A 27,367-nucleotide genomic window follows, 5' to 3' on the forward strand; every position below is an offset into this window, starting at 1 on the left:
GGATATGGCTAGGCCAAAAAGGAACACCCACGGAGCCATAGGTAGGGGAGTCTCACCACTATAGTCTCACTGGTGGCACTATAGTGTCACTAGAGGCAGAAGCCACACGACCTGCAACCTGTCGTCCACTTCTCTGCCTGCCAACTGGCCGACTCACTCGACTGGACTCTCCAACCAGTGCAGCCCCAGCAGTTATATCAGTGGCTAATTGGCTAACTGGTAACAGCTGAGGGTCAATTAGCCACAGTTAATGGCCATCTACTACCTGAGCCAGCACCTTCCACGTGAGGCCGAGAGCCTGGAAAGTGCTCTCTGGGACTCTGTCCCCACAACTCTAATGGCATCCTAATTTCAATGTCCTCTCATGTAACAAAAACAGATTTTACCAACTTCTGCTCTGAATAATAAACTCACTACACTAGTGTTTTTCAAACTACAGATCATAACATCAATTTAGTGCATAACAACCACCTTTTCTTTTTTAGTGACATAGTGGAGGGTAGAAAATATCAGCATGCACTGAGCTGATAATTGTCTTACTGTGGATACACAGTGCTGTACAAACATCTTCAGCAGTCTAAAACACAAATGTCCTTCATTTTAAATGATATTAAAATCCTTTTTCACTATAAGTCAGAGGGAAAAAAGTTTTAAATTAATCTTACATGCACAATAACTTTTATTAGAAAATCTGAAATGTGTTCCCATGAGGGAAAATTCTCTTGCAAACTGAGGCCAAAAACTTCCTGCAATGTGTCTCCTGAAGATATTTAATAATTACAAAGAGAAAAAAATATAGCATTACAGGAGAAATCCTGCAGACACCACCTTAACCAATTGATCACGGTCAATATCACCAATAATAAAACATAATAACATCATGTACCCCTTGATATGTCTGTGAAGCACACAATATTCTTGCCAAAATGTGGTATTCTTGCCAAAATTGCATAACTTAAATTTAATCATGATACAACATCAGAAAACCCAAATTGAGGGCCATTTTACAAAACAACTGGCACTCCTCTGGGACTGAGAACTGTCACAGAGCAGAAGACATTAAGGGGACATGACAGCTACCAGCAATGGGAATACTGGACTGAATCCTAGGACAGGAAAAGGACACTAGAGAAAAAAATTATAGTTAATGGTAATGTACCAATGTTAATTTACTGGTTTTGGTAACTACCATGGTTATTATGTAAGATGTTAATATTAGGGGCAGTAGAGTGAAGTATGTATGGAAACTTTACTACAGGTCTAACATTATTTCAAGACAGAAAATTTTTATAAACAGCTTTTCTAAAGAAAGGAACAAGAGTCCCATAAACTACGCATGATTTAAATACAGTAAGTGTGGTGTACCTCTAATTCTCTAACCCTAAGAATTACATATAATGAGGATTGGATGTGTAATTCATGTATCATTAACTTAATACACAGGGAAAGCAGTGAAGTTGTCACTCTTTACCCAGGCTCTTCCTCAGCCCTCTTCCATCTCTCCCTTCCTCCTAACATCCAACAGGAAGAGCATCAAAATTCTCTTTTCCTCCTCATAGGGAACAACGCAAGACATCCTACAACTGCTGGGCTATGGATTCCTAATTCCTTACAAGCACCCACCAACTGAAGGACTGGGAGTGGGGGCGTGGCAGTTATTAAGGCAACAAATATTTTCTGAGTACCCATCCCTGCTGGGCATGGTTCTAGGTCCTGAGAAAGAGCCACGAACAAGACCAACAAAGTAACTGGTTCTCATGGAGTTTACATGCAAAGAGAGAGACAATAAACAAGTGAACAAACAAAACTACATTCATATGGAGCTCGCCACGCCAGTCCCTGCTCACAGCCTCCATGCCTCACTCCGCTCCGATGCAACAAAAATGGCCAGCCCTACAGAGATGGAGCAGTCTCTGACTGCTGTTTTCCAGAATTGTGCTGGAAAGGACTGTAACAAGTGCAGTCTCTCCAAGACTGAGTTCCTAAGCTCCATGAATACAGAACTGGCTGCCTTCACAAAGAACCAGAAGGACACATGATAAAGAAACTGGACGTCAACTAGGTGGGCAACTAGGTGGGCAGCTAGATTTCCAAAAATTTCTTAATCTTATTGGCAGCATAGCGGTAGTAGCTTGCCATGACTCCTTTACCAGTTCCCAGAAGTGTGACTGAGCAGTCCCTGGAGCTGGCCTCCAGACCACCCTTTTTCTTCCAGCCTCTCAATCACCATAATTTCCTCACAGACCACACATACCCTGAGCCCAGCACACCCACTGCCCCATGCAGGCCACTCCTGCTGGCAGCAATAAAACATTATCATTTTTTAAAACATACACTGGAGAGTCAATAAACTTGTGCAAGGGAGAGTGGAAGGAATGTAAATTGGACTAATGAAAGTAGTTACCAGAAGCTTCTATTTACTGTGTTACTGGTAACACAGTAAATAGTAAAAACGCATCTTGGGTGTATACATAATCATGACTAATGATACCAACAGAATCATCTCTAAATTACTGACTGATAGAGAAATGTCACTTGTTGTCATTATTCATTCATTAAATATCTACTCATCCCTACTACAGGCACTGACATAAGCTCTGGGAATACAGTCAGCAAGGTAGACAAGGTCCCACCTTCACTGAACTTATTTTCTAATGGGGAAAAAACAATGAATGAATAAAAAAAACCAACACACACAAAACAATACGTTCATATGCACACACACAGGCATGTTCACACACATATAAACTCAGTCACGGTAAATGCTATGATGCCAGAAAACCAGAGTAGTGTGATGAAGTCTTCTCTGAAGAAGAGATATTTGAGCCAGGACCTTATTCTTCCTGCTTTAATGCCTAGTTTTCTCATCTATAAAATGGAGCTAACAATGGTCGCCTCTATAGCATTATTAAGAACTAAATTAGATAATGATGGCATAAGATTTACCAGTTTCTAGTAAGTAAATAAGTGGTTACAAATAGTAATTGGTGACAAAAGTTACTTATTAACACCATCACAGTGAAAGCCCTATCTTTCTCAATTTACTTTAAATTCTACAGATCCCATTGAAATTTGCTCAAAGTGTCTATGCATGTATTGTTAACCACAGAAACAGCTATTTCCCGTCCACTGGACAGCAGCGAGGAATAACGAGGTATGTGGAAATGGACAGAGCAGGCACAACTGCTCAGCCCAGAGCCCATGAGAGTGCAGGAAAGCTCCCAGGCCTGGCTGGCGGTTATCTCCGCTGTGCTTGATGAAAATTGATGGGCTGAAGCTAAGGGAACGATAACCACCTTCCCACGAGGGATTTCTCTCTTGACTGTCTCTGTAACTGGGGCTGGAGAGAAGGCAGTCCAAGGCACTGACATAAACTAGAGGCTTTCAGTCTTGGGGAAGGGCCTGGGGTTGTAAGGCATTATATCACATTTCCCCAAGGCTGGAGGTGTAACTATAGCATTTTCTTTCACAAAACAAGCTTCAGCAAGATTGCATCCCAATTCCAGAACTCACAAAAATAGCAAAAGCTACTAAAATAATTTAGAAAAGTAATTGTGAAATGAGGATGTGTAAAATAAATCAACTGTAAACCAAAGTGCTATATGTACCACACAACTGGACATTTCTAAATAATCTCTCTGATGGGTAGACAGACAGACACACACTCGCAGCGTCTCTCTCTCACACAGTCTCCATGAATAAAATAAAGTTGCAGAAGTTTAATGCCAACCTATGTTGACTAAATATTCTGAGTCACTAAAGAGCATTTTTTAAACAACCAGTACTTACGTCATGTGTAAGTGCATTATCCACATTAAGATATTTTTTTAAGTTCTGCATAAAAACATATCATCGGTCACTTTTTTCACATCATTTGTCAAGTCCACCTAAAAGAAATGGAAGAAACCTCCATGTGCTCCAAACTCCAGTCAGCAACAGCACAACCCTTCCTAGAAATCGCACCTGAAGCACCACAGCTGTTCCAAAAAACCTGCCTCTCTCCTTCTAACCATTGATACTTTCCTCCCTGGGCCCAGTAGCCTCCTTTCTCCAACCTCCAGCTCCCCATTTTCTTTTCCTCTTCTTTAAAACAAAAACTGACCAAACACACACTTCTCTATTGCTGAGCCCAGGTTTGCGATGCCAGGTGAGGGATGCCCTGTGTGTCACACAAGCAGTAAAGGTGTTTGAAAAGATTTTATTACAAGAGCCAAACTCTGCACATGTGAGCAGGGATCAGCTGTCTTCTTCCTGTAATCCCTCCATTACCAGAAGGGCAGTCAACAGGTACTACCTACCTGCCCTCAGCCCCAGTCTCCTGTCCCCATAGCCCCACCTCCCAGCCCTCAACTAAAACAGCTTCAAGAGACAGGAGCCAATTGGGTTCTCAACCTGTGAGCCTCCTGAGGCTGGAAGCTCCCCCCCACCCCCGTTGTTAGTCATGACCTTCCACTCTCCTGCTTTTCTCCCTCCTTCTCTCACTCTGCCTCCACTCCTGCCTCCTTAAGTGTAGCTATCAGTAACAACAGTGATTATAAAAAACAATAGCAGCTATGATTTCTTGAAAGGTTATTACCCACCAGGAAGGAAGTACATTGAACATTCTATATACTCTCTCATCTAATCCTCTCCACAACTTCTGCAACATTATTTCACGGCAGCATTCCCAAATGTAGCTTGAGGACTTTTTCACATCATTAAAAAATGACTGAGGAGCCCAAAGAGCTTTTATCAATGTAGATATATCTATTTATAGTTACCATATTAGAAATTAAAACTGAGACATTTTTAAAACATAGACTGCACAGCACACAGAGCCCTACATCATCGTACATCATGTAGCTTCTGGAAAATCCACTGAACCCTCATGAGCGATGAGGGTAAAAAAGGCAAAAACATCTTTGTGGCATTACTGTGGAAACAGTTTTGACTGCAAACCCCCTAAAAGAGTCTCAATGATCGCCAGTCATCCCTGGACGCTGCTTTGAGAATCACTGTTCTACAGAAAAAAAACAAAAACAAACAAAAAACTGAGCCTTAAAGAGTAAAATCAACTTGCCCAGGTCACTCAGCCAGCCCCCTGAACAGCTGTCTCAACGCAGGTTATACAGGTCTGCTGTCCCTCTGTCCCCTTTGTCCCCCTCCCCCATCCTTCTTTTTTTACTATGGTCTTCCTCAGAAACAAACTTACTTTAGTCACCACATTCACTATCACCTTCAAGTGACTCACCTCCAAATGTGCATTCACAGAGCTGGTAACTCACCTGAATTCTTACCTCCTGGATCCCCCACCAGCACCCTGAGCCATCTCAACTTACCACCATGCCCCTCCACCCCAAGCAGCTCATCCCTGACATCCTGACTTTGGGAAACATCATTCTTCCATTTAATACGGCCCTAAACCACTCAATCATCTTGGATTTTTTGCCTATGTCCTGCTGGTTCGTCTTCAGAATGTCTCTTGCAAATGCAAAAACACAGTACATAAAAAAGTATACATTATATTCCTACACAAACTATTCAAATGCACCAAAACTTTACAAGGAGTTATCTCTGGATAATGGAATTATGAGAGATTTGTGAGCTGATTTCTTTAATACACTTTTCTGCATAGCACACATTTTTTTATAAGCATAAATACTTTTCACAATCAGGAAATACTGTGTAGTGATAGCTTCTTCAGGGTTTAGTTTTGTGTTTCACCTCTTGACTAAGCCGTTTCCTATTACAACTCCAACCTAGTCCAGAATCACATCATCACGGGTCATATTTCAGTTCTCTTTATAGTCTTCCTCCACTGGCCTCTTGGGACTTGGGGTTTTGCACCACAGAGTATGGCAGGGAAGTCCATGGAATACTAGTGTATAAAAGGCACTTAGCACAGCACTTGGCAAACAGTAAGTAAACGTTCATTGCTGCTGTTCCCTACACTGCTATTAAATAAAACTTCTAAAAACACTAATTGGCAAATGGCAACCCTGTTTTAAAACCATCAGGAGCTCCCAGTGCCTAATAATAACCAACATTTATAAAGCCCTTACTTTGGGGCCTGACATCATTAGCAAGTGTTACCTCATTCAGTCACCATCTCAGCCCGATGAGATCTCCATCTCTCAGATGAAGCAATTGAAGCACCGAGCAGGTAAGTCCCAAGGCATGTAGCCAGGACGTGGTAGAGCTGAGATGCAAACCTAGTTCAGCCTTACTGCCCAGAAGAACTCTGCACAATGATAGCCATGTTCGATATCTGCATTGTTAAATATGTGGCTATTGAGCATTTGAAATGCGACTAGTGCAACTGAGTTACTAAATTTGTACTTCATTTCATGTTAATGTAAATAGATGCACGCAGCCAACAGCTACCACAGTGGCTAGCACAGGACTGGAGTACAAAGGCCTGAAGTCCCAAGCTTAACAAATAGAAGCCCTTACAACATCCCACCTACTACCTCTCCACTAATTCTTACAAAAAGCTGCCATAAACCTGAAAGCCCTGCAACTGTATTCATCCCTACCTCCAGCCATTCCTTGCCCTCTTCTCATCCAAGTCCTCTGTATATGGAGGAACTTTAGAAGTTAGAGTAAGAGAGACTTGCATTCAAATCCAGGCTCCACAGAGACCTGGGTGTGTGACCACCAGAAGGTCAGTTCAGTTCATGATTCTTTGTCTTCATCTGTAGAATGGGGTTACTATGCCACCTTCCAAAGAGCATCTTGCCACACTCTCTAAATCGTCGCTAATAATACACCTTCAGAGCTCGATTCAAACTCTATCCTCTTTTCTAAGAGGCCAGTGGAAGCCCTGGAGATCTCCCCTCCTTCTCCCACCCAGGCTACTTCTCAACTGCACAGATTCTAATGTTATTTTTGTGTGTTGTGTGTTTGCTCCTTTTCTGCCATTAGACCAGCAGTCCCGTGAGGCCAAGGGCTTCTATCATCAGTGAGCTCGAGGCAACAAGTCACCATACAAAGGGCTCTAGAGGGAAGTAGAGCCATCTCAGCCCTGCAGGGGTCTCAGATTCTCTCTGTAAAGTGGGGATAAAAAGTCCTCAGTGAGTTAGTGGTAGGAGGAAATGAAGTTGCCCAGGTAAAGAAATGAGCATGGTGCCAGGTGCAGGCAGCATCTCAACAGCTGTCTCCCATTCTTAATACAAGAGGCTTCTGCTGTCATCGTCACAGAACTAAGAGACTAACCATGAACTAACTATTCACTGACACTACCTTGCTCTTAAAATGGGAAGACTTCAGTACACTCTAAGGATGTCAATCCTAGTCAAAATATCACTGGCATTTTTTTCTTCTCTTTTTAACTTGATAGATACGACACTAAATTCCACCTGAGAGACTAATCAGGAAGAGAGGCTAAGAACAATCAGAAAATGGAAGGAATGGGATGAACTTGGTTATCAGATAAGAAAGCACATTATAAAGCTACCACCTGGCCCTTTGCCAGCATTTGGTAAATTATTTTTCCCCTTCTTGCGCCTCCTCCCCGCCCACTATGGTTGAAGCCGTTGTTTCTCAGTCTAGTTGTGTAAGACACAGCTCCCTGGCCCATGCAGGTATTATGAGCCTTGCGATCCCCCTGGCTGAGGCAGTTGGTCGCCGGTGGTTGGTCGGCCGCTCACAGCAGCTCACGGCAGATCTCACTGGCTGCCGGCTGCTCACACTGGCCATCAGCCGTTCCTGGCAGCACACAGCAGCCTGCAGCAACACACAGCAGCTCACAGTGACCTCCGGCTGCTCACAGCAGCCCAGCTCCAGGGAGAGCCATTGTTCACAATCTTAGCTGTACAGGGCACAGCTCACTGGCCCATGTGGGAATCGAACCGGCTACTTCGGTGACCTCAGCGTTAGGAGAACGGCGTTCCAACCACCTGAGCCACCAGGCTGACCCAATATTTTTTCCTTTGGTAAAACATTTTAAAATACTTGTTATTGAATGAAGTTAATTAAATTTAAGTTTATTTATTAAATTGTAGAAATAGCAGTAATAACAAGAACCAATCTTTACAGAGTCCTTGCTAAATGTCAGGCAGTGTGGTGAGAATTTTATCTGCTCATATTATCTCATTTGAACCTCACAACAGTGTTTTCCACACTGCTGATTACAACTCTTTATTGGATCTTGAAGTCAATTTAGTGGATCTAGAAACAGCATTTTTTAAAAATGAAACAGAATAGGGAAAAATAAAAAATATGAGTAAATTTCATGAAACACCCCATGAATCTTTTTACATTATCCACAGTTTCAATTTAAACTTTTTGTTATTGTAAGTCACAATAAAAAATATTTGAAAAAAACACCTTATCTCACAACTTATAAGGTATGTACAACTATTATCACCATTCTACAGATGCAAAAACTGAGGCTTAGAACAATTAAGTCACTGGCTCAAATTTACCCCACCATGTAAACGATAGCCAAAACTGGAACCCAGGCAGGCTGCCCTCAGATCCTGATCCTGTGAACATTAGCATATCAGTGGGACAGGATAGGTGGCCCTAAAGAATCACTTAGTGTGTCTATGAAAAAAATGAGCAACTGAAACGAACAGGAAATGGACTAGTTACCAAATTATTACTTTGGTGTCCTTCAGAAGGGGAAAAAATAATTCTACCATAAAACTGTAAAAAATGAAACCATTAGAAAAACTAAGCATAAGAACAATGGAACAAATCACAAACAAAAAGGTATACAGACAATACATAAATGTTAAACTTCTGCCCATAAAAGTTATGAGTAGTTGTGGGGACAGAGCCCCAGAAAGTAGTTTACAGGCTCTCGGCCTCACGTGGAGGGGTGCTGGCTCGGGTAGTGGATGGCCGTCAGCTGTAGCCAGTTAGCCAATTAGCCACTAGTATAACTTCTGCGGCTGCCGAGGAGAGCCGAGGATTGCCAAGGAGAGCCGAGGAGAGCCGAGGAGAGCCGAGGAGAGTGGAGGAGAGTCGTCAGTCGGTTCGCAGAAAAACGGACAGCAGGTCGCACGTCCAGTGAACCCAGCCTCCAGTGAGACCGTAGTGGTATGACTCCCCTACCGATGGCTCTGTGGGTGTTCCTCTTTGGCCTCACCATATCCTGCGTTCTTATGTGGGGAGCGGGAGCAGAGACCCCGCAGGCCACCCCTCCTGAAAAATGGCGCAGCAAGCAGGGTCTCCCGCACAACAACTGGCGCAGCGAGCAGGGTCCCCCGCACGACAAATGGCGCAGCGAGCAGGGTATGGTGTCGGCTGAAACTCTCCGGAATATACTGGAGCAGTTTACACGTATAAAATCGCAGCTTCGTAAGCAGAGTACGGGGCCGGCCAACACCTACCGAAGCATGGTGGAGCGGTTTGTGCGTGTGAGAGCCCAGCTTCGGATGCCCATGAGGAGCGACATCAAAACGGGAGGCACGGTCTGCCTGGGAGACTCAAGCCTCCAGCTGGAACATCACCCTCTTGGCCATGGACGGCGTTGCCTTCATTTTGGTGATCTGCTGCAGCCTTAAGCTCCGAGAGTTGTGGACATCTTATACCGAGGCCTCCACCCACTCAGACACCTGGCACGGCGAGCAAGATTCCGACCAGGTAGGAATGGAGTCTGACTCTGGGCAGGAGGACGTGTGGCCCCCACACAGTATATGGTGTTCGGTGGCCACTGTTCTCAGGAGTTGGACCCCCAAGGAGGGGTGGGAGGACATGGACGGCTCTCCGGCCAGTGTGGAGAGGGCCCTACAGGCTCTGGCTGAGCGGTTGCCGGAGGAGGAGAAGGCTACAGCCGGCCGCGTGGGCTGGATGTTCCTCAAGGCCTTGAGTTTCAACACGGAAAATGGGCTTAATGAAATGGCCCAGGTGCCAAACCAGGTGTCCCGGTTGGAAGCGCTGGAAGCCCGGGTCCGCCTGTTAGAACAGGGGCCCCAAGGTGGAGACTCGGAGGCAGAGGCGGAGGAAGCGAGTGGAGACAATGTAGCTCCCAACCCACAAGCCTGGCCAATCTTGAAGCAAAGGGTAAAACATGAGCAACCTTTGGGCCCCGGGGGCGTTGCTGCCAGCAACCCAGCTGTGACTGAGTTCACAACCTACACCCCATACACTCCCACTGAGTTGCAGGAGCTGGGGAGGCAGTACAGACAGTGCCCTGGAGAGCCGGTCTTGGCTTGGCTATTACGTTTATGGAATGAGGGAGCAGACAACATTCTCTGCTCCCCAGGCGAGATGGAAAAGCTAGCCTTCGTGACAGTGCATCCGTCCCTGCGACAAAGGTTACAAAACTGCCATAAGTTGGCCAACAACCAGGGCAACCATTCTCTAATGCAGTGGCTCACTGCTGCGGTATGCACAGTATGGGGACAGGCTGGCGAGCTGCCAGACACTGTGAGTCAATGGCAGTCATATATAGAACTTACGCAAATAATCCGTGAAATGGGTATGAGACATGCTATTTTTAACCTCAACATGCAGGGCCCAGATGACGAGCTTTTTACTGCCAGCATGAGAGATCTGGTTTTAGATACTGCACCTGCGAGTGCTTTTGGATCCTTGGTTGCTATTCTTACAACGTATGTAGGGTGACGGATCCATGAAGTTACAACTGCCATGGCCACCCTAGGGAATGTAGAAAGCCGGAGGCGAAGGAAGTTAAGACAGGAGGTCCGCGCAGTTGAGACCTAGAAGCCCAAACCAAAGGTAAAGGGGCGAGATCGCGGGCCTCAGAGAGTAACATGCGCACAGATGTGGCGTGATCTCGTGGCAGCAGGGGTTGATAGGAAGAAAATAGACTGACAACCCAATGCACTCCTGCTGGAACTTTGGAAACAGTTGCGTCCGGAACAACAATTCCGGAGAAGCATAAAGGAGGAGTCTGGGAAAGGGCGACCCGTGTCCCTCCAGGACTTCATGCAGCCACTTGAGGCCGACTCCTTTCAGCTTGATTAGGGGTGGGGCCAAGGTATCCAGTCAGAGGGGACGAGCAGGGACCGGAGGCCCAACGTGGAACTGTCCATACATTGGTCCCCTTCGAATGTACAGAGGGTTTTGGCTCTAGTTGACACTGGCGCCGACTGCAGTCTCGTTTATGGGGACCCAGAACTATTCCCTGGACCAGCAATCTGCATTGATGGCTACAGGGGAAAAACTGTGACTGTGAAAGCCGTTTCCTTACCACTAGGTATAGGAAGGCTTCCTCCTCGTACCTACAAGGTTTATGTCTCCCCCGTTCCAGAGTATATTCTAGGGGTGGACGTGCTACATGGCCTCAGCTTACAGACGTCGGTAGGAGAGTTCCGTCTCCGGATCCGGGTGGTGAAAGGGGTGACACGCGGGCATGCTCACCACCCTCCTCAAGTGTTGCCACAGCCCTGGCGCGTGGTTACAGTGCGACAGTACCGCCTGCCAGGAGGACAGGAGGAGATTGGTCGTACAATATTGGAATCGGAGAAGGCACATATTGTGAGGCAACGCACAGTCCCTTTAACTCCCCAGTATGGCCTATCAAGAAGCCAGATGGGACCTGGCGAATGACTGTGGACTGTAGGGAGTTAAATAAGGTGACGCCACCCTTGCACGCTGCAGTGCCTTCAATTCATGATTTAATGGATCGTCTGACTGTCCGCCTGGGGACATATCACTATGTAGTGGACTTGGCCAATGCTTTTTTCTCCATTGACATTGCACCCGAGTGTCAAGAGCAGTTTGCTTTTACTTGGGATGGGAGGCAGTGGACTTTTCAAGTCCTTCCGCAAAGATACTTGCACATCCCCACTATCTGCCATGGGTTCGTGGCCCAGGATTTGGCACGGTGGGATCGCCCATCCTCTGTGACCTTGTTTCATTATGTAGATGACATTCTGTTAACCTCAGATTCTCTTTCGGATTTAGAGCAAGCAGCTCCCTCTCTTCTCCGCCACCTGAAGTCAAACGGCTGGGCCGTGAATGAGGAAAAGGTCCAAGGCTCTGGCTTATCCGTCAAGATTTTGGGTGTTGTGTGGTCAGGTAAGACAAAGGTTATACCTGAGGCAATCATTGATAAGATACAAGCCTTTCCCCGGCCGACCAAGGTCTCTCAACTGCAGACATATTTGGGTCTGCTAGGATATTGGCGGGCGTTTGTACCCCATTTAGCACAAATGGCGCAGCGAGCAGGGTCCCCCGCACGACAGTAGTTACGTTTCTGCTGACATTTTACTCATTTTAAAAAGCATAGCTGTGGGCCGGCCCGGTGGCTCAGGCAGTTAGAGCTCCATGCTCCTAACTCTGAAGGCTGCCGGTTCGATTCCCACATGGGCCAGTGGTTTCTCAACCACAAGGCTGCCAGTTCAATTCATCGAGTCCCGCAAGGAATGGTGGGCAGCACCCCCTGCAACTACGATTGAACATGGCACCTTGAGCTGAGCTGTCGCTGAGCTCCCGGATGGCTCAGTTGGTTGGAGCACGTCCTCTCAACCACAAAGTTGCCGGTTCCACTCCTGCAGGGGATGGTGGGCTGTGACCCTGCAACTAGCAACAGCAACTGGACCTGGAGCTGAGTTGCGCCCTCCACAACTAAGACTGAAAGGACAACAACTTGACTTGGAAAAAAGTCCTGGAAGTACACACTGTTCCCCAATAAAGTCCTATTCCTCTTCCCCAATAAAATCTTTAAAAAAAAAAAAAAAAAGCATGGCTGTGAATGTCCTAAGAAACTGACGTTAGGCAATTAGTTTCCCAATCTTTAAAATGGCATGACAATAAAAGCCTTCACCTGCTAAACCTGTTGCAAATATTAAACTAGATTTCTGTACCATTGGCACAGAGCAAATTATCAACAATTTGCTATTGCGTGATGCAACATAATGGCTCTTTCAGAATTAAAACTACTACTCTGCCACATAATGAAAAGCCACAAGATAGTAAAAACAAATCCATCAATCACATCTTGACCTGAATCAAGCATCGGGGGTTCCCTGCAAGGAGGACTGGTAACAGGAAGTCTCCCAGCTCAGAATCTCAGTATCTTACCACCTTGCCCCCATTCTTTGAGAGTCTGGCAGCTACAGCTGTACTCACTTTCCAATCATTCCAGGTGTTTCCTTACTGTTGGTTGTTTCCCCTTTGCCTGAAGCTCCTCTACTCTAAAACCTAACATTAAAAAACCAAACAATTTTATATATGCACCCTTATATTCACAGCAATCATTTATAATAGCCAAGACATGGAAACAACCTAACTGTCCATTGACAGATGAATGGTTAAAGAAGTTGTGACTGATACACACATATACCACACACACACACACACACACACTGAAATAATCAGTTATAAAAAAAAATCCTGTCCATTGACAGATGAATGGTTCAAGAAGTTGTGATTGATACACACACATACACACAAAATGAAATATTCAGGTATAAAAAAAGAAAATCCTGCCATTTGCAACAATATGGATGGACTTTGAGCACATATGCTAAGTGAAATGAGTCAGACAAAAAAGACAAATACTATATGATCTCACTTACGTGTGGAATCTAAAAAAAAAAGCAAACGAAGCAAACAAACAACAACAACAACAAAGAACTCACAAAGAGATCACATTTATGGCTACCAGAGGCAGAGGGTAGAAAAATTCAATGAAGGTGGTCAAAAGGTACAAACTTCCAGTTAAGACAATTAAGAACTGGGGCTATAATTGTTCAACATAATAACTATAGTTAACATTGCTGCATGGTGTAACTAAAGTTGATAAGAGAGTAAGTCCTAAGAGTTCTCATCACATGGAAAAAAACATTTTCTTCTTTTTTTTTTTTTGGTATTATATGAGATAATGGATGCAAACTAAAATTATTGTAGTAATCATTTCACAATAATATGTAAGTCAAGTCATTATGCTGTACACCTTAAATTTACACAGTACTATATGTCAATTACACTTCAATAAAACTGGGGAAAAAACATTTTTAACAACTTCCTTCAATCCTCCTAAACAACCAGCTAAAAATTCTTTCTCCGGTGCCAGTGACTTTTTAGGTAACTTTTAAAAATTACATAAACAGGGGGAGGCCAGTTAGCTCAGTTGGTTAGAGTGCAGTGCTCTTAACACGGTTGCTAGTTCAATCCCCACATGGGCCACTGTGAGCTGCACCCGCCACAACTAGATTGAAACAACTACTTGACTTGGAGCTGATGGGTCCTGAAAAAACACACTTAGAATAAATAAAAGTTTACAAAAGAAAAACATGTCACATTCCTTCTTTTAAAAAAATAACATAAAAATGTTTGTAATTATTAATTATAAAACTATGCCTGAGGAAAGTAAAAATTCAAACAGTAAAAAGAGAAAAAGAAAAGCCTTCCATCTTCATGTAACAGATTCATTAGTCCTCCTCCTCAGTTACCACTGTTAGACTTCTTATGAATAATTCTATACAGATATAACCATGCACACGTGTGTGTGTGTGTGTGTGTGTATATATATATATATATATATATATATATATATACACACGTACATTTTTTTAACACACACATTCATACAATTCTGTAGTATGTGTGGATATCTTGCTTTTCTCAATTCCCTACCTTGGAACTCTTTTAAGATCAATACATTCTTTTGTAAGTACTGCATAGCATTCTACAAAATGAATAGGCCATCACTTAACTGGGGAAATCCCCCATCTTTGTATATTTAGGTCATTTATGATTTTTTGTTGTTACACATAATGATGCAACAAACAACCTTATACATACACTTCGGTAGGTAAGAATATAATCCATAAAATAAATTTTTAGAAATGAAATTGCCCAATCAAAGGGTTTATAAATGTCTAATCTTGACAACTACTGTCATATTTCCCAATACGAAAGTTTCAGAGATTTTGACCCTTTATGCTTCCATCACCACTCCTTCACCAGCACTTGATGTTCAGTTTATAGTCACCAATCTCACCAGTAAAATATGGTTTCTTATTGCTATTACAATTTATATGTCTTTCCTTATAAGTTAGGTCTAGTGTTTTTGGTTGGCCATTTGTATATCGCTTTCCATTTTACCACCAACTTCTGGGTCATTATCTCTCTTGCTCTTTGAAAGGTTATCAATGCCCTTGTCTCCAAGACCAAGGACCTCACTTTCTCGAATCATCAAGAGCACCATCTTGGCAACATCTGACACTAACAACCCCCTCCTTCAGGAAACACTTCTCCTTTCCCTGCCATGACTTGTGCTGTGCTGGTTATCCATGAGGTACAAGCAATCTTCTCCCTAGAATCCTAAAGAGGAGCATATCCCAGTGTCCAATCCCTGGCTCCCTTTTCTTCTCACTTTAACAGCCTTAAACTGTCTTCTATGTGCAAAAGAGTTCCAAATGTCATCCCCAGATCACCTAAGACCTAAACCCAGGTGTCTATCTACTGAAGACCAGCAAAGAGATGGATGTATGTCCTTCCCACACTTCAAATAACAAATAGGATCACACCCGGGCAGCACTCACTCTGTGCCAGACACCGTACTTGTACTTGACATTTACTGTATCGCATGTAACTTTACATATCCAAGAGAGAACACACCAATCTCACTGTTCAAGTTCCCAAACTCTTCCACCTCCTTGATCATCAAACCTCAGTTAATGACTCTGTGTTCCTTCCCTTCCCCCTCCTTCCCACCCAACGAGCTACTAAATCCTGTCAATTCTGCCAATAAACTGTCTTGGTCTATATATCTAGGATTCCCCTTTCCACCTCTGGCCCAGACCGCTGCTTCCTTACCTTTTGCCACAATCCTGATGCCACCACCAGAGTTCTCTGCTAAGAGCACAAATATCATCACTTCAATCTACCTCCTCAAAGCACAGGGCTTTTGGACATGGTTCCCGCCATCCCTCCATAAGCATGAGTCCCAGGCCTGTACAAGCAAGGCACAGTGCTTGCAGCACCCCTTCCAGCTAGCCCAATATTTTGCGAGAGTTCTGCCAGCATGTAGGCCCTTCGTCACCAGACAGTGGGCTCCTAGAAGACACTCATCAGACCTCATTCACCTTGTCCGCCAGAGAGCACTCAGCACAATGCTGTGCATTTGGTAGGCACTCAATAAATGTTTTCTCATGTTACCTGATACAGTCTTCTAGCATGTGCTCATATTATTCCAAAGAAGAAAAAGAATGTCTAAATATGTATGTAAATCCAGAACAAAGAAAAATCTTTTTAAATCACCTAAACGACTTCAGAGTCTGTCTTCTATGACTGAATATATAGGGAAACATACATATTCTCTCAGAACTTACAGAAAGGTCAAACTTCTTCCCGAAAAAGCTTAAAAATAACTTGAAAATCACAAAAGTACTGATTTCCAATAGTTCAAAACCAAAATAAAATTCCCTGTCTGCAAACAAAAAAACAGCTTTAGATGAGTCAAAGAATGATCTGGCAATCTTTTGATTTTATGATCTTCTGATGCCCGGATCAGCTGTCAGAACCACCAAACAATGACCTCTACAAGTTAGTATGATGAAAGGGGAAAGACCGATGGTTAAGTCAAATGTCCAACAAGTTGACAGAAAGCCAACAGAAACAAAATGGCATTGTGTGAACTGTGCCTATCAATGTGGAGGACACATCCATTTAGGTCTACTTTATTCTTTAAAGTTAACCCAATTTTAAAAGTAACTTCTAAAGCATCTTTCTAAATTGATTATGAAGAGGTCATTGAAAAGCCCAGATTATTTTTCAGTGAATTAAGAGTCAAATCATTCTGAAAAGCATTAATTTGTAGAAATATAGAGGATGAAATTCTAAATGTTTTTATAACTCTCCCCCTCTATTAACGTCATCATATTTCAAACATGTGTACTTAAGTGTCCTTGTTTTCCTTCCCCCCAGAAGTCAAAACTCTGTTAAAGTTTTCCCACCTACTCTTTAACCTGAAGTTAAGAACTGCTAAATTAATCATTACAAACTAGGGTTCACATTCAGGGAATCGAAATCATCTCTTATTAAGAGATTTTTTAAAAAGGAACATTGTTAATACTTAAAGAACTTCTGAGTTATCATAACTGAGGGTAGTTTGCCTGACAGCTCTAGGGCCCCATGACCACTCTCAGGCCCCACCTGAAGGATTTTACACATTTATGAAAGTGATCCCTTGACATTTTTAAAAAGGGGTAGAAGCAAACCTCCTCAAGTTGATGGAATGGGGAAGAGTTTATAGGAATCTTCTCCGTGGCCTCTTGAACTCTTTAGCCCCATGGTCCCCACCAGGGAAGCGTGAAAGGGACAGCAAAGCATAAAGTGCTCTAGGCCCCCAGAGACCACAGTCAGGGCCCAGTGGGCCAGAGACCGACCCGTGACACATACGTCCAGGCTGGCCTTGGAGGAAAGTTGGAGACCAACTTCCTCCGGGTGGGGGTGCGTCGGGAGATGGCCTGCACCGCCCCCCCACTCACCTGCGATTCATAGGCCGGACCCTCACGGCCACCTTGACCGATGCCATTGCTCATCCCGGCCGGGCCCGCGCGGGGCCCCACCTGCTCAGGTCCCAGCGACCGCCAGCGACTCCCGAGACTCAGCCCGCGGCTCCCTCCCACTTCCCTCCTCGCCCCCACCCCTCCGCTCCTCGCTGGACCTGACGTCCCGCGGCGGCCCCACCTGCCAGGCCACTGAGCATGCCCAGAGCGGCTCAGACCCGCGTGATCCGCGCGCCGGGCTTGGCAGCTGCCGAGAAGCAACGAGAGGCGGGGCCGGCTGCCTGGGCGCCGCCGCCTGAAGTCGCGAAGTTGGGAAGGTCCCGCTGCGGGCAGTGACCTGGAAGTCACCGAAGGCGTTTGGAGCTGAGTGACTTCAGGGAAGCTGGAACCCACCTCATGCCCTGAAAAACTGAAGAGGAGTGGAGGGCGGGGGAGGGGGGGCCGGCAAGGTCCCAGTAATTTAGGGCCAGAGCAAAGACCACAGTCCTGTGGGACAAATTACTAAAAACACAGTGTTTCAGGCCTTTAACAAGTACCTGGCTTTACCCCACAATGCAGGAGTTAGCTCATCCAATTTAGAGAGCAAGAAACTGAGGCACAGATGATCACGGTTTGTTAGTGGGGAACTCCTCTAGGGCCTTCTCCACTACTCTAAGGCTGTCCGACTGTGTTTTGGACCCTTCAATTCAGGGATACCAAGAAATGAAAATAAAGAGAATACCAAATGTTTTAAATGTGGGCAAAAACATGTATGGGCTGAAATCAGACCTTAATTGGACTTTTTTGGACTTACAGTTTAGTTTTAATCATAAATGATTAGGGGTGGGGACCACCCTCTCTTTAAGGATTAGATTAGGGCCTCTAGGATAAGTGAGGTCCTACTCAGCCTCTTAGAGGGAGCCCCCTCTCCTCTCCCAGAGGATGTAAATTCAGTCATGCATGCAATCGCGGGTTTGTTCACACACACCCAAGAGCCCACCTGTGAGCCAGAGGATTACCTACAGCCCATACTAACCAACGTATCAGCTCTGCCTTCCTCCTGCTGCCCCATTCGAGGCGCAAACAGCCCACTCCACCCCCGCCACAAGAACCCACATTTACTGCCCCGCAGCTGAAGTCCCACTGAATACATTGCTCCCCGCCCCACCGTTGAGATCCACTTGGGCCCCGCCCCCACGTCCCTAATAGGGCCACAAAGGGACGCTCTGCGCTCACTCCCTCCCGCTCACCGTGGCATACTACACCCGCAAGGGCACGCAGGAGCTGGCTGGAAGCGGCCCTAGTTCAAATGTAGGGGCAAGAACGGGTAAGGGGGGTGGGGGGGCTGCTACTCCAGGAAGCCAAGCTATAATGGAGGCTTCAAGGAGTAGAGGCTGAGCTCCTGGAGCCCTAGCTCCAACACTAGTTTTGGGAGTCCTCCACTCAGTTAGTAGGCGTCCCTGAGGCTTTTGCCTTACTGCAAATCAGGAACAACTCCATTGAGTTAATGCATTGAGATGATGCCTGCAAACGTGTAACCTACTCAGACAAGAAATCACTCTCTCATCAGCTTCCCTAGGGCCTCGCGGTTAGCCCAGAATCAGTGTCCTTGCTGGTGCAGTGCAGGGTGTGGATTTGACTACCCAGCTGCAGGAAAAGCCACAGCGCCAGATTAAAGTGCGGGCTGGGCACGCGCAGTAGCCGGCTGGGTGGAGACGCTGGGAACGAGCCGGCCTGGCGCCCACGTCGCCCAAATCAGGGGCGGGGCCCGCCTTATATGGGAGCTGCTTGGGGACAAACTGCGCGGGTCGCCCTCCCTACACACCCGTGAGCTCCCACCACCTTCCTGTGTCGGGCGCCTCAGCTCTCGGAACAACCGAGCGCCCTACGCCGTGCAGATCCAGCCCTATTCTTAAAGACAACAAATCAAACTTTGTAGTTCTAGTTTACCGATTAAAGGGATTTTTCTGTGTGTGGGCTTTTAGTGGTTGGTTATTGGGGAAGTTTAATTCATCCATTCGTTAATATATTTTCAGCAGTTTACACGTGCCTATAACCCCCCCCCCCCCCCAACAGCGCACCTGGAGATTTTGAATGGGAAGGAGGCAGTAGGGCCTCAACTCACCCCAGGTGGGATGGAACATACTGTGTACACTTAGCCAGAGAATATTTCTAATGGAGAGTGAAAGAAGTTTTTGAAAGGGAAGATTTAATTCTGGCTCATCTTTAATGTGCATACTTTCAAGCACTTTGCAAACTTTAATGCTTACAGGAATCACCTGGGGATTCTGGTTTGGCAGATCTGGGATGAAGTCTGAGATGCTGCATTTCAAAGAGGTTCCTGGGCTTGTGGATGCTGCAGGTCTGCGACCCACACTTGGGACAGGCACGGGGTTAGTGATCTCTAAACAGTGTGGGAGCTTTGAAATACTGGCAGTGAAAAATACTCATGGGTCTCAATCCAGAGTCCGAGGGTCAGTGAATAGTATTCAGGGGTTCGTATCAATTATGTATCCTGGCCTAAAAGCCCAAAATTTAGCGACTTAAAACACCCACCATTTATTACTTCTCACGGTTCTGTGGGTTGCTGGTCTAACCTGAGCTAACAACTTTTGAGGCTAGAGGCTGGAGACTGGACCCAATTAGCCTGTGCCGCTTTTTTTCATCCTCAGAAAGCTTAGAGCAGTTTTCTTTGTTTGGCAAGGTAGCCTTCTGGGACGGCAAACACAATGACTGTTGGAGTCCAGTTTGCTCATGTCCCATTAGCCAAAGGCAGCAAGTTTAGCATCAGGGTGAGAGATGTCGCCCACTTGGAGGGGGTACTCTTGGGAGCCACTAAAGTTAAAAATCTACCACAAGGTCCATGAACTTAGATGAGGAAAAAAAAAATACATCTATAATAGGCTCTAAGTAAAATATATTAATTTTAGTAATATCAGAGGTCTTGACACCTTTAGAAATCACAGATATTTTTGTGTTAAATTAGTATTGCTTCAGCTTCCTCGGATTGAATTTTTCATTAATTATTACTTTGAAATTGGGGTAGTCATTAGACTGACACTAAATGTTATTTTGTTATTTAATATAGTCATATGTTACTGTATCACAAATTTATTTTTCTTATATCTTGATAACTGTATTTCATTATAACTGATTTTCTTTTTAAGCCTACCTATTTTATTTTATGCATTTTAAAATGTTATTCTGGAAATGTTGCTTTCACCAAACAACCAAAAGTGTCCGTGGCACAAAAAAGTTTAAGAACCCATATTTTAGAAATTTTTTTGGATAAGTAAATAGCATATCTATTTTTCAACAAAAATGTTGATTAGTGATGGAAAGAAAAAAAGATTCTGAGGCCTGGGTTAAAACCTTAATGGTATTAAATGAGACTGGAGTATTAATCCAGTCACCAATAAGGTGTGTGTGTATTATTTTTATTTTGTTTGCTTGTTTTGATGTAGTTTATTTGGGCCTTCATTTATTTTAGAATTCTTCTTTTTCTAATGTTTAGTCATCCCATTACTTCCAAATAGTTGTGATTTAAACTCCCTCAGTCTTAGCTTCTTCATTTCAAAGTAACATAGCACTGAAATAAAATGTTCACATCACCTCTAGATTTTTTTTTTTTTTTAATATTGGAGAATATTAGGGAATATTGGAGAACAGCGTGTTTTTCCAGGACCCATCAGCTCCATGTCAAGTCATTGTTTTCAATCTAGTTATGGAGGGCGCAGCTCAGCTCCAGGTCAAATCGTTGTTTTCAATCTAGTTGTGGAGGGCACAGCTCACGGGCCCATGTGGGGAACAAACTGGCAACTTGGTGTTATGAGCACCGTGCTCCATGCACTGATCCAACTGGCCGCCCACCTCAAGATATTTGAATCAGATTCACCAAGAGCCAATGATTTAATCAATGGTGCCTAAGTAATGGAGCCTCCATAAAGAACCCTAACTGAAGGGGTTTGGAGAGCTTCTGAGCTGGATGAACATGTGGAGGTACAGAGAGGGTGGTTGGTGTGCCTGGAGAGGGCACGGAAGCTCCGAGCCCCTTCCCACATGGGCATACCTTGCCCTAGCATCTCTCCCATCTGGCCATTCCTGAGTTGTATCTTTTGTAGTAAGCAAACTGTTTCCTTGAGTTCTATGAACCATGCTAACAAATTATTGAACCCAAGGAAGGGTTCTGGGAACCTCCAATTTATAGACTGTCAGTCAGAAGCACAGGTGACAACTTGAACTTGCTATTGGCATCTGAAGAGGGGGCAAATTGCGTAGGACTGAACCCTTAACCTGTGGTATTTAACACTATTTCTAGGTAGGTAGTGTCAGAATTCAGTTAAATTGTAGGACAACCAGCTGATGTTGGAGAATTGATGGATGTGGGGAAAAACACCCACACATTTGGTGACCAGAAGTGAAGTATTCTGTGCATAACTTTCAAGGCTACCGGGAAAAATTGAACTTCCACCTCCACGTCAAGTACTCCAAGCCACCCTTACACTATAACAACAGCATCATCAGGAGAGAGTGGCACAGCCTGATCTCGGAAAAGAAAACAGGAAAAAGAAGATCCAAAGTGTATGTGAGGAATATTCTTGATCATGCACTCAAAGCCAAGATTGACTCTCCTCGTCCAGGAGGAAGACAACCCAGAGGCTACTTGTGGGGCTGATGGTGTCTGAACTAAAAGACCATCTTTTGAGAAACCTACAGGGCGTAGAAAAGAAGAAAATTGAACATGGATTATGTTTCTGGATTGTTTCAAAATTGCTGGATCTCATTTGCCAAGTACTGGAAACCAGTTGGAGGAAACATAACCTTCATCCCTGGGTTCTCCACTTTGATAGGCAGGCCACTGTTGCTGAATATGCAGTCTTCCACATCAGGACCAGGATTTTGGAAGCTACTAACAGTTTGTTTTTATCTCTGTCTCCTGTTCCAGAGAACTCAAGAAGACCACCTTGCTGCTGCCATTCCTCTAGACTCCATTCTTTGATTCAGATGAGCTAGTGGTAGAATCTAGTGCTTGACAAGGATTGTGCTGAATGGAGTGTTAAACCATTGGGTTTATTCCCGCTCCGTGCTCCAACACACTTCAGGGAAACGTTCCGTTCTCACCAATAATGGTGACCCAATCATGCTCTGACCTCTAAGAAGAATGGGATGTGGGGCTGTTGGCAGCTCATGTCATTTTAAAGATATACAATTTAGACAGTGCTGGAATCATGGGGAAGAGATGCTCTATTTCTGTTGGGACGCTGCTGGGATATGACGTCATCCTGTGGCTGTTGGTGGCCACCTTGCTTTCATAAAGGGAAAGACCACCTGACAATGACGCCAGCACAGAGGGAAGGAGGCAAAGCCAACAGGTCAGGGATGATGATTCCTGTTGACATCATCGAGCGCCCAGGAAGGAGAATCTCTCACAGAAGCCTCCGTGGACTTCCTGTAATATCTCATTGGCCAAAACTGGGTCATGAGTCCTTGCCTCATCCAATCACTAGCATGGGGTTGGGAGAGGGGACTGGTTGCCATAACCAGTTTGGACCAACTGTGATTCCTTCAAATTGAGCATCCACAGGAAGAAGGCAGCATGTGTGCTATGTGAGCAAGCAACATCATCCTGCCACAAAGGAGAAATGGACAAGGGAGCTGAGGGTTCAAAGCCAAACAAACAGAAGACCAAGAGGGTACAACATGCAAAGGTGCAGAGTTGTGCCAATTAAATCCAAGTATTACATCACTACACGCTCCTAAAACTGGAGGATACAAAACAAGAGTACCCAATACATCTTTCTGAAGCAGGACATTTATTGAAAGGCTTGGAAAACCAAGTACTTTAATAAGAACCATCCCCTCACCACAGAGCAGGGGAGGGAAGAAGGGCCCCAGGAAAAAACAGTCCAGTCTCTGAAGTTTCACCCAACTGGGGGCTGAAGTGGTGGACCTGCAGTGACAGTGGTCCCTCCTCTTGTCTGACAGGGAGCTCCAGGCCATCCTCCAAGGAGGTGCTTCTGAAGGCCACAATGATGCCAGATGCCACGGCGATGCCAGATACCCTGGATGTGAATCCCATGCAGAGAACGCCACGGCACTTTGCACACCTCTATTGTCCACTGGACCAAGTCCTCTCGCCCACAGCTCCTTGCATACACCTTGTATATTTCTTGTACTGCTGCCACCTGCAGTTTGCATCCAGCCTCTGGCCGATCTCCCCCACCCCGTGGCTCCCTGGACCTCAGTTTCATCCAGTTCAGCCTTTAAAATGCAGGGAGCCTGGCTTGACCTCCCTGGAGTCTTGTTCTAGCCCTGCTTTTGCCACCCAAAATCTAAAGGGGCTTTACCTGACTGTGTTTGCACTACCCCTTCTTGGGAGGCAGACAGAAGAGCTTTCTTAAAAAGTTCAAGCACCTCTTAGCCACCTGCTGCCAGCCCTGCTTGATTTCTTCTGGGTTTCCACTGCTGCTGGTGGTGCTGTGGCTGGAGAGAGAGTCCTCAGGGTGACATTGGGGGACTGGGCTAAGGATGGCTGTGCTGGAACCAGGGCTGAGCTTGGGAGTGATGGTCTTGGATCCTGGTCTGTGCTCAGGAATGGCGGTCCTGAAGCCTGATCTGTGCTCAGTAGTGGCGGACCTGGAGCCTTGTCTGTGCACAAGAGTGGCGGTCCTGGAACTCTGGCTGGGCCCAGGAGTGGTGGTCCTGGAGCCACAGCTGGGCTCAGGAGTGGCGGTCTTGGATCCCATGCTAGATGGGGGTGGGGGGTGGTCCTGGACTCAGAAATGGAGGTGCTCTACTCTAGGATGGCTGTAGGACCGGCAGACTCTTGGGCCTTCTGCCCTGGCTCATTGTACATAGGCTGCTGCTCCGCCTGCTAGGAACCGGACCACTCGGATTGAACCTCCTAGACTGGGGAGGGACTGTGGCTCTGGAACTCAGGAGGATGGAAGGGCTTTGCCTTGATGGTGCGATACTGGAATGTTGTTTTTTTGTGCATGAGATACGGTACGTGGCCATGATGTCATTGTATGTTTTGTTTGACAATGTGTCCTTGATGTCTTCCCAGTGAAAGCCCAGATTAACCATCTATTCTATTACCGAGGGGTCTATGACATCACTGGGTGGCTCAACATAAGGCTTCAGTTCTTCCTCTTGGCCCACGTTTAGCCAAGGATCTGGGATGATATCCTTCAGATTTTCTCTCTGCTCAGGGCTGAGGGTTAGCAGTTTTTTTAGGAAGTTTTCCACTTCATTGGATAGATAGGATGGCACCACATACTGCCCGCTGACTACCTTCTGCCGCAGCTCTCCCCAGTCCATTGCCTTGAAAGAGACGGTGTTGGTGAGCATCTCGTACAGCAGCACTCCTAGGCTCCAGATGTCCGCAGCGCAACCTTCATATGTTTGGCCCAGGAACAGTTCTGGGACTGCATACATGGGACTGCCACAAAATGTGCTGAGTTGATGGACATCGAAAGATGTGCCAAGTCCAAAGTCTGCAAGTTTAGCATTTATCTGAGTGTCTAACAGCACATTTTGTGTCTTCAGGTCCCGGTGAGCAACGCCCTTCTCGTGGCAGTAGTGCACTGCTGACACCAGCTGCCGGAAGACACCTCTGGCCGTGTCCTCCGACTTGCGGCCGTGGTCATGAAGGTAGTGCAGCATGTCCCCTCCAGGCATGAGCTCTATGACTAGGAAGAGGGATTCCATGGTGCTGATCACATGGAATAGTTGGACGATGTTAGGATGGTGCAAGTTTGCCATTCAGTGGACTTCTGGCAGGAGTGATCTGCGCATTCCATAGAAGACCCGTTGGTCAATGATTTTCACAACCACCTTTGACTCTGTGAGTATGTGCTTGCCCAACACTACCTTAGCAAAGGTGCCCTTACCAATGGTTCCCTGGAGCTCATAATGGGCACTGGGGGGCTCCTGGTCAACAGGGATGTCTGTCAAGTCACGTGACATGGTGACCCGCTAACTACGCTCACTGACGATACTAACGATGCTCTCCAACTGTGTTCACAAACAATAACTGTACTAACTACGCTGACTATCAATATTACTAACTGTGCCAATAAACAGTAACTATGCTAACTACACTGACTAAATATACTAACTGTACTAACTGCTAACTAAAAAATTTAAAGAAAAACAGAAAAAATACTGAAAAAGAAAAAATAAGAAAACACAAAATTGAGAAAATTAAAATAAAAGAATGAGGATAAAAAGAACAAAAGCAAAATGAGAAAAGAGAGCAAAGAAAAATAAGAAAAGGGAAAAGAAAAAATGAGACAAAGAAAACAAGAGTGAAGGGAAAAAAATAAAACTGGGGATGAAGAAGGAGAAAACAAGCTAAAAGGCCCAAGTCCAACAGGTCACCACAAATCAGCTTCCTGGACTATAACGGACAGAAAACTCAGCCCAGCCAGAACTTTATATAGCAGCTTTGGGTAATTCCCTCACACTGGTGCTTTATGAGCTCAGAGCCAGAAACTGATCATGTATGGCTAAGGATAAACTACAGTGATTTTCTCAGTTTTGGGTTTCAAGACCCCTGTACTCTGAATAAAAGGGGGGATCCCAAAGAAATTTTTGTTTATATGGGATATTAAAGACTGATAGTTACTTTATTAGAATTTAAAGTCTGTAGGATGCTTTAAAAAAAAAAAAAAAAGACGTGTATTAGAATGTTTTTCCAGGGGTGGATAGTGTTGCATTTTGAAAAGCCCCTAAGATGATTTGTTTCCACTCCCTTAGCCAAAAAATGGTGCTGCTCTTTGAGAAGCACTACTTGGGTGTATAATAAAGTCACTTTTTATGTAAAATGTTCATTTAAAAGGTGTTTACAAGCAATTGTTCTTTAAAACCACCTTGTGCTTATTAATACCATAGCTTAGCTAAGGTGTGTATTCATTTTGGATACCTTCAGTTTTTTTATTTGTTTGTTTTGTTTTTAAATAAATGTAACCGTGTTAAATGTGAAAAAAAAAGATATTTGAATCATCTTGAAATACAATTATCAGGGGGAAAAAAAGACTATATCCCTATCAGCTATACACACAGCTACATATTTTTTCCCTTGCCTCTGAGGAATAAAATTGATTGACTTTCCTACAAGCATGATTTTAAAAAACATTAATAAACAGCAGACTGGCACACTTAAATTGGAACAAAGGCTACAACCGACATCTCAGAAACCCATCTATTTTCCTATGTGCTAGAAGTACTGACATCAAGCATTGTATCATACAGTATACTTAATATCTCCTTGTTGGGGTACCTTACACCACAGGACTTAAGATGAATTCAGAAGCTATAAAGCCAATAAACAAAAACAAGTGTTCTCCTGTTTTTCAAACAAATGTATAATAGTATCAGAGACGGAAATCATAGATATCAAATCGAAACCCAGAATCATTTTCATTTTCCAAGTGATAAAATGTAAAGGTAAATTCTAAAATACTAAACATTAAAAGCAAAGATAATTTGAAAAAGTGTACTTTGGGGCCTGAGAGTGAAATCTGAGCTCCAAAGTAACAGTAAAGATAATCAGAAAAGTCATACATTACTATTTTTGCGGCAAAGCCATAGGTAGGTATCTGAATGCCAGCTTTCTTTCACATCAGAAGTGAATAAAGAAATCACAGCAGATTCAAATGAATAGAAACTAACACCCTATATCTTAGTCATTTTATACAAAGATTTTAAAAAAAAAAAAGATTGTTTTCAATTGCATGTAACTATACCTATGGTCACAAATAGTTCAGAATTGATGGACTTTGTAGTCTCTGTGGCAGTATTTCAACTTGAGAAACAACAGTTAGCTGAAGCAGTGGGGAAAAGATTTGTGGATGAGTTGGTTTTGGATATGGGCCTTGCAGGAGGGATGGAATTCGAACCCCAAGATGGGTAACAGGGACAGCCAGTTAGCTCAGTTGATTAGAGTGCAGTGCTCTTACAACAAGGTTGCT

At 44.7% G+C, this 27,367-nt stretch overlaps 1 protein-coding gene across 7 annotated transcripts in view; it reads right to left on the reverse strand.

The window, feature by feature from the left end:
- Positions 1-17,600, reverse strand: part of KIF16B (kinesin family member 16B) — a 293,589-nt gene extending 275,989 nt beyond the window's left edge. For 5 of the 7 annotated variants that reach the window (XR_002136070.2, XM_019714654.2, XM_019714650.2 and 2 more), the window contains exon 1: positions 17,394-17,600. Coding sequence is in view for 6 of the 7 variants with exons in the window: in XM_019714654.2 (XP_019570213.2) it covers positions 17,394-17,440 (47 nt within the window). In the remaining variant the exon portion in view is untranslated. The remainder of the gene's footprint in view (positions 1-17,393) is intronic. The other 2 variants (XM_019714652.2, XM_019714649.2) reach the window with 2 other exon arrangements.
- Positions 17,601-27,367: the final 9,767 nt, after the last annotated feature.

Source organism: Rhinolophus sinicus, linkage group LG13 (assembly GCF_036562045.2).
Source record: "Rhinolophus sinicus isolate RSC01 linkage group LG13, ASM3656204v1, whole genome shotgun sequence".
In the NCBI taxonomy this organism is placed as follows: Eukaryota; Metazoa; Chordata; class Mammalia; order Chiroptera; family Rhinolophidae; genus Rhinolophus; species Rhinolophus sinicus.